The sequence below is a fragment of the Pelophylax lessonae genome, assembly GCF_965119305.1.
Source record: "Pelophylax lessonae genome assembly, chromosome: 4".
NCBI lineage: Eukaryota > Metazoa > Chordata > Amphibia > Anura > Ranidae > Pelophylax > Pelophylax lessonae.
In genome coordinates, this window is record NC_138771.1 from 56,748,082 (window position 1) to 56,759,407 (window position 11,326).

General features: G+C 41.9%; 1 protein-coding gene across 1 annotated transcript in view; it reads left to right on the forward strand.

The window, feature by feature from the left end:
• Window positions 1-3,089: 3,089 nt before the first annotated feature.
• LOC309552337 (aminopeptidase N-like) overlaps window positions 3,090-11,326 on the forward strand; it is a 73,587-nt gene continuing 65,350 nt past the window's right edge. The window contains exons 1-4 of the mRNA XM_082253250.1: window positions 3,090-3,951; window positions 5,736-5,878; window positions 8,504-8,628; window positions 9,777-9,906. Coding sequence (XP_082109376.1) covers window positions 3,308-3,951; window positions 5,736-5,878; window positions 8,504-8,628; window positions 9,777-9,906 — 1,042 coding nt within the window. The 5' untranslated portion in view covers window positions 3,090-3,307. The remainder of the gene's footprint in view (window positions 3,952-5,735; window positions 5,879-8,503; window positions 8,629-9,776; window positions 9,907-11,326) is intronic.

Sequence of the window (11,326 nt, forward strand, 5' to 3'; positions counted from 1 at the left end):
CATTGTAGAGTGTGAGCTGAGATCCCAGAGCACTTCCAGCTACACTGACAGCCCCCCCCCCCTTTGTCCAGCTTCCTTCTCCTATGAAAGTCTTCATTCAAACCCCAGCACAGCTATACTGTATATGTGCACCCCTCCCCCCCCAGCACAGCTATACTGTATATGTGCACCCCCCCAGCACACAGCTTTACTGTATATGTGCCCCTCCCCCCCCCAGCACAGTTATACTGTATATGTGCACCCCCCAGCACAGCTATACTGTATATGTGCACCCCCCAGCACAGCTATACTGTATATGTGCACCCCCCAGCACAGCTATACTGTACATGTGCCCCCCTCCCCCCCAGCACAGCTATACTGTACATGTGCCCCTCCAGCACAGCTATACTGTAAATGTGCCCCCCCCCCCAGCACAGCTATACTGTATATGTGCACCCCTCCCCCCAGCACAGCTATACTGTACATGTGCCCCTCCCCCAGCACAGCTTTACTGTATATGTGCCCCCCCAGCACAGCTATACTGTATATGTGCACCCCCCCAGCACAGCTATACTGTATATGTGCCCCCCCAGCACAGCTATACTGTACATGTGCCCCTCCCCCCCAGCACAGCTATACTGTATATGTGCCTCCCCCAGCACAGCTATACTGTATATGTGCCTCCCCCAGCACAGCTATACTGTATATGTGCCCCTCCCCCCAGCACAGCTATACTGTATATGTGCCCCACCCCCCAGCACAGCTATACTGTATATGTGCACCCCCCAGCACAGCTATACTGTATATGTGCACCCCCCAGCACAGCTATACTGTACATGTGCCCCCCTCCCCCCCAGCACAGCTATACTGTACATGTGCCCCTCCCCCCCAGCTATACTGTACATGTGCCCCTCCCCCCCAGCACAGCTGTACTGTACATGTGCCCCTCCCCCCAGCACAGGTATACTGTATATGTGCCCCCCCAGCACAAGTATACTGTATATGTGCCCCCCCCCAGCACAGGTATACTGTAAATGTGCCCCCCCAGCACAGGTATACTGTATATGTGCCCCCCCCCAGCACAGCTATACTGTATATGTGCCCCTCCCCCCAGCACAGGTATACTGTATGTGCCCCCCCAGCACAGCTATACTGTAAATGTGCCCCCCCCAGCACAGCTATACTGTATATGTGCACCCCTCCCCCCAGCACAGCTATACTGTACATGTGCCCCTCCCCCCAGCACAGCTTTACTGTATATGTGCCCCCCCAGCACAGCTATACTGTATATGTGCCCCTCCCCCCAGCACAGCTATACTGTATATGTGCCCCCCCCCCAGCACAGCTATACTGTACATGTAACCCTCCCCCCCAGCACAGCTATACTGTATATGTGCCTCCCCCAGCACAGCTATACTGTACATGTGCCCCTCCCCCCCAGCACAGCTATACTGTATATGTGCCTCCCCCAGCACAGCTATACTGTATATGTGCCCCTCCCCCCAGCACAGCTATACTGTATATGTGCCCCTCCCCCCAGCACAGGTATACTGTATATGTGCCCCCCCCCAGCACAGCTATACTGTAAATGTGCCCCCCCCCAGCGCAGCTATACTGTATATGTGCACCTCCTCCTCCCCCCCACCCCTCTTCTGGGTCCTGTGTGATTGGCTCTTTTTAAATGTATTAGTTTTCTTATGAATTAGGATGTGCAATGCATCCTTACTGATGAGAGAACACTGGGCGGGAACCTATGATCAGCTCCTCCCATTCTGTATATGCTCACTGGCTACACAGGAACAGCTTCTGGACTGCCCGCCGCAGTTTTACTGCGGCAGTCAGCCCCTCCTGCACGAACCGACGTAGGTCTACGTCGGTCGCGCGCCTGCAGCTAGGGGGCGAGTGCGCGTCAGCGGGGACTCAGATGTACGAGGCAGGCGGTTCTGATTGCTGCCTGCCACCCGCATTCCCTCCCCCGCTGAGAGAGAAGGACGGTCAGCTGTTGTAAACACACCTGACCGTTCTTCTCTCTGGAATGGTCACAGAGCGCCTGTGATCCTTCTATGTAGGAAAATAGGTCTCTATGATCATTTCAAAAGCCCAACCCCCATACAGTTAGATTAACACCCCTAGGTACACATTTAACCCCTTGATCACCCAGTGTTAATTCCTTCCCTGCCAGTGTCATTATTACAGTAACAGTGGATATTTTTAGCACTGATAACTGGTGCCCCCAAAAATGTCAGTTAGGGGTCTGATCTCTCCTCTACAATGTCGCAGTCCCGCAAAACATTGCAAATCGCCGCCATTACTAGTAAAAAAAAGAAAAAAAAAAAAAAAAAAAACACAACAACAAAAGTGACATAAATCTTTTCCATAGTTAGTAGACACGATAACTTTTGCGCAAACCAATCAAAATACGCTTATTGCGTTTTTTTTTTTACCAAAAATATGTAGCAGAAAACAAATTGGCCTTAAATGTTAAAACATTTAGATTTTTAATTTTTTTTTTTTTTTTGGGAATGTCATATAGCAGAATGTGAAAATTATTTTTTTTGTTGTTTATAGCACGATTGCAACAAAAATCGCAGATTGCCGCCATTACGCGTTAAAAAAAAAACCACCAAAAATCACAGAAATCTTTCCCTTTGTTAGTAAACGCAATAACTTTTGCGCAAACCAATCAAAATACGCTTATTGTGATTTTTTTTTACCAAACATAGGTAGCAGAAAACAAATTGGCCAAAAATTTTTAAAAAAAATTAGATTTTTACATTTTTTGGGGGGGAATTTCATATAAAAAAAAAATGTTAAAAATATTATTTTTTCAAAATAAACGCTATTTTTTTGTTTATAGCGCAAAAAATAAAAATCACTCAGGTGATCAAATACCACCAAAAGAAAGATCTATTTTATAGACCGCACAATTGTCCGTTAAAGTAACGCAATGCCGAATCGCAAAAAATGGCCTGGTCATTAAGGGGGCAAAACCTTCCGGTCCAGAAGTGGTTAAGGAAATGAAAAATGCATAGCTTTAATTTCTTAATTTGACAAAAAAATGATAGAGTGATAAAGTATATGTAATCCTGCCTTTTTTCTCTTTTAGGTGTACTTTTCACATCAGCTTTATTTCGACAGTTTGAGCTATCAATGCATAGAGCAAAAGCTGAACGTTTGGAAGGACAATAAAGTTGCTCTACTTTAAGCCTTTGCCCCAAGAAGTTAATGTTTCACCAAGTAACTGTACTGCAGTAAAAAACTCTTGGCTTGTCAGAGTATATAAGGACTTACATCTCCATCCCCTGTTGTGGCATCTCCTATCGACACCATGGGAAAGGGCTTCTATGTTAGTAAGCTTATTGCCTTTGTTACCATCTTTTTTGCCATAGCTGCAGTGGCAACAATCATTGCACTGGCGGTAGTTTACTCTAATGAGAAATCCAATAATAATAAAGTAGAGAATGGAGGACCAACAAGTGCAGCCTCCCAGAGCACCCCCACCAGTACTGGTACCCCCACCAGTACTGGTACCGGTACCACCTCCACCACCACGCTGAAACCTACCACACCTGCATCAAATGAACCTTGGGACAAATACCGGCTTCCAAAGAGTCTGGTACCTGATCACTATGATGTTGACCTCAGACCGGTCTTGGAGAAGGACAAGCACGGACTCTATGTCTTTCATGGAAAAAGTGTCGCCCACTTCAGATGTGTTGTGTCCACCAATCTTGTTATTATCCACAGCAACAAACTTAACCATAGTACTCCTGTGCTCCAGGATGATACGGGTAAAACTATTACCATCAATAATTGGGTGACAGTGGTGAGGACCAATTACCTGGTGCTGCATCTTGCTGAGCATCTGCAAACCGGTAAAACATACCAGCTTCACACAGAATTTATTGGAGAACTGGCAGACGATCTTGCAGGATTTTACCGCAGTGAATATGTGGAAAATAATGTCACCAAGTAAGTAGCTATATAAAATATTATACGATTGCTGTGGAATAAGAACAAATCTTTTCAAACTGCATAATTTCATGAGCATAAATATATATATAACTGTGAATCTACGTAATGTTATCTTTGGTAATGCTGTAAGTTTGATGATTAATCTTTCTACTACTCTCACAACTATTACTGCTACCCAATAATATATATAACTAAAACTAGGCTAAACATAGATTTGGTTTCAGTGAAATGAGTTATGTTGCAGAATTATTCTTGAATCCCTGTTCACACTATCTCATTGTGGAAAAGCAAGTGCCACCTTGTGTGTTACTGCAGTGAGGCTATGCATCCTACGCGTGATGGTGCGATGTGGTGTAGTTCATTCTGAATTAAACCCCAATGCACCATGCCACCAGAGGTGCGTTGCACTAACATGCGCTGTCAAAAAAAAAAAAAAAGGTGTAGGTTTGGATTTCTGAATCATTTAGCTCCATACCAGCCCATTCATTTTGAATGGGCTGCCTAACACTGCACATACTAACGTGTGCAAAAACACACGCTTGCTTTACTGCACTGAACCTCAATAGTAAGGTGTGACCAAGTCTATATAGAAAGAAACTACTGCGCTTACTAAAAGGTAAAGAACAGCCGCGGGCGCAGCAACACAACAATAATGTTGGAAGCAATTCAGAAAGTATAGTAAAACAGTGCCGGGCTAAAAATCATGAAATATGGTTAGATTGATTCAACATATAAAATGCTATATATATATATATATATATATATATATATATATATATATATATATATATATATATATATATATATATCACTGAGAAACTAATATTGTAATATCACCTAAAATGTATAGTGCAAAATGATCAGTGTATACTTCCTTAAAAGTGCAAAATCAAAAAAATTTAAAATAATATCCAAATCAAAAATAAATTCATATCAAGTGCATAGTGTAACTATTAAACCATTAAAAATATATATGTAAATAATGTCCGAATCAAAGATTAAATTGTTGTCCACAAGAAATAGTCTGTGTTCCGAAGTGAAAGGAAATCATCACTAGTGCATCAGTCACCAAGGGGAGAAGTCCGGAGCGCTTATCAGAAGTTGTGGATTCTACTGCCAGTAGCAAAGAGTCTTATGGGCAGTAGGCTTGAAGCCTTAAGGCCCGTACACACTTGGATGGAAATCGGACGAAATATCCTCTGCTCAGCGTTCATTACCGTTTTTAGTTGACAGTGCATAAATGTTCAGATTTTTTTTTTTTCTTTTGGGACATTTGTTCCTAGACTTCCGGGTTGTCAGCAACTTCAGATCATGCGTGGTCTTTTGTATCCAATTTTTCACGGACGTACTGCATACACATTAAACGAAAATTGCTCATGCTGGGGACAGACGATAAACATTTTGGTGTTTGTCCCTCCATTTTGTTTTTGTTGAAAATGTTGGCATCAGCTGCTGAAAGTTGTGTACTCACTAGCCGAAAATTGACGGGAATTTTCTGCAGATTTTCTACTAGTGTGTACCCCACTTTAGTATGACCCCTGGTTATCAGGACCTCCTCTGATCTTTCAAGTGCTCAAAATATAAAGAATACCCACAAGTGAAGTACCCTTGTGCAATCTGCATGTCATAACATGGTCCCACTAAATTTTTGTGTTTCCAGCACGGAAACTGGTTGAGCACTAATAATTTTGTGTGACTATAAAGATATATACTGAATGTAACTGAAATTGAGAACTAGCAGTACAGTAGATGATTTTTCAGCTATTGTCTTTTGTTACCAGACTCATCGCCACCACCCAAATGCAAGCACCCGATGCAAGGAAGGCATTCCCATGCTTTGATGAGCCAGCAATGAAAGCAACTTTTAGCATCACCCTCAGATACAGGCCCAACTATGTGGCACTCTCCAATATGAATAATATCAGTAAGTCAAAGAGTATTTTACCATTCTATGCACTAGGATACTGATATGCAATAGACAAAAAATGTTAGCTCCACTAAGCTACATACAATGGAGGGAGTGTGTGGTGTAGAGTATTATGACAATTAGGGGGAGATTTACTAAAATTGGAGCACACAGAATCTGGTGAAAGTGTGCATGGTAGCCAATCGTCTTCTAACTTCAGCTTGTTCAATTCGGCTTTGACAATAAAACCTGGAAGCTGATTGGTTTCTTTGCAAAGCTGCACCAGATTTTGCACTCTCCAGTTTTAGTAAATCTCCCCCTTAGTATTAGACAAAATGAGTATTAGACAAAATGAGTATTAGACAAAAAAATGTTAGCTCCACTAAGCTACATATGATGGATACCTTTTTTAACACAAAGTAACTCTTGAAAAAAAAAAACTTTCCAGTCTCTGGGAACCCCTGCTAACAATTATCTACAGCTCAAGGTACACGGTAAATTAATATGATGAACACTAAGAAGAATGCTTCTTACAACTTTCAGTAAGTGTGAAGAATTCTCCCTTACAGATAGATAAAGATCATTGATGGCAGTGGTTACTTATCTGAGAGGCAGAAATTGTTATTTGCTAAAGGAAGCCCTAGCAACCTCTGGAGGAACCCCAGAGTTTAACCACTTTACCGCTGAGTACCGTAGTACTACTACGGCAAAGTGTCTCTTTATCGTCTGACGACGTAGTACTACGTCGTCAGACACTCCCCCTTCTCGGCGGCACGCTCGCGCCGCCGGAGGCTCGCTCCCGCTGTTTTCAGTCACAGCGGGAGTCGGGCCAGGGGAGGAGCAGCAGCGATCGCCGCTGCTCTTCCCCGATCGTCGGGGATCTAGTGTGGAGATCCGCCCAAGTGACAGGCAGGGTCAGATTGCAGGGTTCAGCATAGCTGAACCCTGGATCTGTCCTTGTGTCACTCAGTGAGAGTCACCTCCCCCCCACACGTCAGTAAGTACCAGGCATACATTAACCCCTCCCTCTCCAATAAAATTAACCCCTTCCCCGCCAGTGTCATTTTACAGTAACAGTGCATATGTATAGCACGGATTACTGCAGTAATATCACTGATACCCCCAAAAGTGTCAAAAATGTCAGTCAAGGGTCCGATCTGTCCGCCGCAATGTCGCAGTCCCGCAAAAAAAAAAAAAAAAGAGATCACCGCCATTACGCGTTAAAAAAAAAAAAAAAAAACACCAAAAATGACAGAAATCTTTCCCTTTGTTAGTAAACGCAATAACTTTTGCGCAAACCAATCAAAATACGCTTATTGTGATTTTTTTTACCAAACATAGGTAGCAGAAAACAAATTGGCCAAAAATTTTTTAAAAATTAGATTTTTACATTTTTTTGGGGGGGAATTTCATATAAAAAAAATTGTAAAAATAGTTATTTTTTCAAAATAAACGCTATTTTTTTGTTTATAGCGCAAAAAGTAAAAATCGCATAGGTGATCAAATACCACCAAAAGAAAGCTCTGTTTGTGGGAAAAAAAGGACGTAAATTTCGTTTGGGTACGGCGTCGCACGACCGCGCAATTGTCAGTTAAAAATCGCACAGCGCCGAATCGCAAAAAGTGGCCCAGACGTAAGACAGCAAAATGCTCTAGTGGTAAAGTGTTTAATGGAACCTTGGTGGAGAAAAGCTGGTCTGTAGAAATCTATGGCTCCAGCACAGGCAGAGGGAACTACAGGAACCCACCACGCAGACATAATTGATGTGTAACTCTAAACCAGTAGATAAGTAGGCAGAAGATAAATCCACATTCTCCTTTAGCTAAGTGCGAATTCCCTTGCAAAGTGAACAGTCTTTTAGTAAATTACTCCCATTGAGTGAAGCGCTTAGTACAGATGTTTTTTTTTGTATTTGCTTAGTGTATAGCTTGGTAAGGCTGAGTATGTACAATTCACAAGTGATGCAGGTGATGCTTCAATTACTTGTGACAGTTGTTTAATATTATAAGGTATCTGATTCTCAAGAATTTTTCCTTTTTTTCCTAACTGATGTTTGGTTATACAGCCATAGTAGGTAGAGTAGTACTTGAGAACACTTGAAGGATAAGTATAACTATGAGATTTGCCTATGTCCTAAAGAAAGTGCTCAGAGTTAGGCCAAGAAAAAATATTGTGATTAATTTTTTTATATAATTATTTTAGTAGATTGAAACTTCCATGTATATCATGATATTATCCAATGTCTAAGGCCCCTTTTACACATACGGTCTGTTCTGTTCATCAGTTCAGTCAACGTCAAAATGTATCAGTTTTCCATCCATTTTTTTACATCCACTACCAATGCAAAAACGGTTGAAAAACGGACCGTTTGTCTGTTTATATCCGTTTTTCGTCCGATACATTTTTTTGACGGTTGAAAAGTAGGGCATTCATCCGTTCCAAAAAAACGGACATTGACGGAAGCGGATGAAAATGGAAGTTAATGGATGATCATCCGTTGTCATCCGTTTTTACATAGATATGCATTGATGTCCGTTTTTCATCCGTCAATGGATGGATGAAAAACGGACAAATGGACCATATGTGTGAAAGGGACCTTAAGCTTACAGTTGCCTATTTTCTAACGCAGTTATTATCTTCTAGGTACAACAACTGAAACGTGGTCTGGTCAAGATTGGTTGGTCACAGTATTCGATAAAACTCCAAAGATGTCCACATATCTGGTTGCCTTCATAGTCTCAGAATTCAAGTCAGTTGGGAATGATAAGGTAAATGCTCTTCAACTTTGGCACCTATGAGTAACAAGGTTCAAACTGAACAATCTGTAGTCTGGGAACTACATGAAATCCTCAAAGCAAATTATTAATTAATTTACAAATGAAGACTGTTTTAGGGCAGAACAAGAATGTTAATGAAATTGAGTTTTCCATTGTTGACCTGTCATCCTAAAAATGCTTGTTATCTGGCTGTCTCACAGAAGCAATGGTTTCAGTACTTTCAGAGGAAATTAACTTAAGTCAATGACTTTCTTGATCTGTTTGCATACTGTGGGTCAGTGTCTTAAAATACGCTGACATAAAACTCATATGTTACAAGGAGAGAGACAGAAAGAGTGTGAGAGAGACAGAGACAGAGACAGAGAGACAGAGACAGAGACAGAGACAGAGAGACAGAGAGAGAAATAGAGTGATAGAGACATAGTGATAAAGAGAGAGATAGAGAGTGATAAAGAGAGAGAGAAAGAGAGTGATATAGATAGAGTGGGGGAGAGAGAAAGAGTGATAAAGAGAGAGAGAAAGAGAGTGATATAGATAGAGTGGGGGAGAGAGAAAGAGTGATAGAGAAAGAGAGAAAGAGTGATAGAGTGATAGAGTGATAGAGTGATAGAGTGATAGAGTGATAGAGTGATAGAGTGATAGAGTGATAGAGTGATAGAGTGATAGAGTGATAGAGTGATAGAGAGAGAGAGAGAGAGAGAGAGAGAAAGAGAGATAATTTCCTCATTGCACTGTGTATATAACATTTCAGGCTATTCACAGATTAATATTAAAATGACTCAGAATTATGTACTGGCTGTAAGTGGCAAATATGATATATTATTTTGCAGTGTTTTTCTGTTATTTGGCTAATTTGAAGTTAAAGAAATATCCGATTTGTAATTTTTAGTATTGGACTTACAAAAGAAAGAAACCATATAACACAACACATTTGATTCCCTTTAGCAGCACAGAAAGCCGTCACTTTTGTACGCACGTTGTACGTTTAGATTAATTTCCTTGACAGCTCTCTTGCAACACTGTATGTCATTATTTGGCACTTGGTTTCATAGTCTGTATTTGTGGATGGTCAATGACATGAAAAAAAATATCACTCTTCTGTGGTTGTCCATGATATTTACATTTAACACTATTTTTAGGTCAAAATTTGGGGACGGAAACAAGCCATTGAAGATGAGAATCAAGCCGAATATGCACTGAATGTCACAGAGCCAATTTTGGCTTTTTTTGAGAAATATTATAATGTTCCCTACCCTCTGCCAAAATCAGGTGAGTGGTTGATGACCTACCTGTGTAATTTGTTCTGTTTTAGACTGAAGCAAATTATCCATCTTTCTATCTATCTATCCTGCACAGAACAGAAAATATAACGTGCGTCAATATCACGCACTACATATAAAAATGATGATTATCGTTTCAATGTTTACACAGTCTTCTTGTTTTGCTGCCTGCTTTGCTAGGCTCCTGTCACACTTTGATAGCTTGAAACTGGCAGGGCCCTTGATGACAGCTTTTAACAGAAAATGTATAAGGATATATTTGCAGTCCTGCTTCATTAGGCATATTTGCAGGCATTTTTTTTTCCTTTTGGATAGAGTCTGGGTCCCATATGGGAGATTTTCATGTCCCATAATCACAAGAATTAAGAAGAAATTCCTCTAAAGTGAGGGAATCCCTGGTTATTACCAGGGTCACCAGAATTAGTGTCATCACTGGAAAATGTCCCCTTTACTACTGTTCTGGGGACAACCCAATATTTGGGATCTTCTTTATACTTTAAAGCAGAACTATACTCACCTTGGCTCCAGCGATGCAACATCCTGGAGCTTCCTGCCGGCCACAAGCCATTGCATATCGAGGACCAGCCACTTTTACTCGCCAACATGATGTCACACCTGCACATGCACGAGAGATAAGTCTGCTTTGGCATTGCAGAATCTCTACAGCTGCGCATGCATACAGGGCCGGATAGGCAGGCAGGTAAGTTTAAAGCAGAAGAGACAAAGCATGTACTTTCTGCCTCAAAAATCCTGCCTGTTCACCCATGATTATAATTGACAAAGTTCCACTTTAGATAAAAATGTGGAAATTTCTGCGCTAAAACAAATAAGTGAAAATGACAAGATTCTAGTGATACAGTGTATAAAGCAGCTGGCACATGATCCACAGACAATGATCAGCAAACAATATGATCCAAAAAAGTGCAGCGCTGCACTTTTTTGGATTATAAAGTTCCACTTTAACCACTTCCCGCCCACCATATAGCAAAATGAGGGCCGCGAAGTGGTTACGTTTCCTGACTGGGCGTCATATGACGTCCAGCAGGATAAGCCGCTCACGCACACCTGCGAGGGTGCATAGAACGGCGATCAGTGGTGTGGTGTGTCACTCTGACACATCGCATCTCCAATCCCGGTAAAGAGCCTATGACATAGGCTCTTTACCATGTGATCAGCTGTGACCAATCACAGCTTGTCACATCGTAACCAGGAAGTGCCTTTTATCGGCTTTCCTCCATTCGCGCTGACCAGGCGCGAGTAGAGTAGCTGGTACTGGTCACTGGTACTGTTCACTGGTGCTGGTCACTGGTAGTGGTCACTGGTGCTGGTAGTGGTCACTGGTGCTGGCCTGGTCACTGGTGCTGGTAATGGTCACTGGTGCTGGTAATGGTCCTGGTCACTGGTGCTGG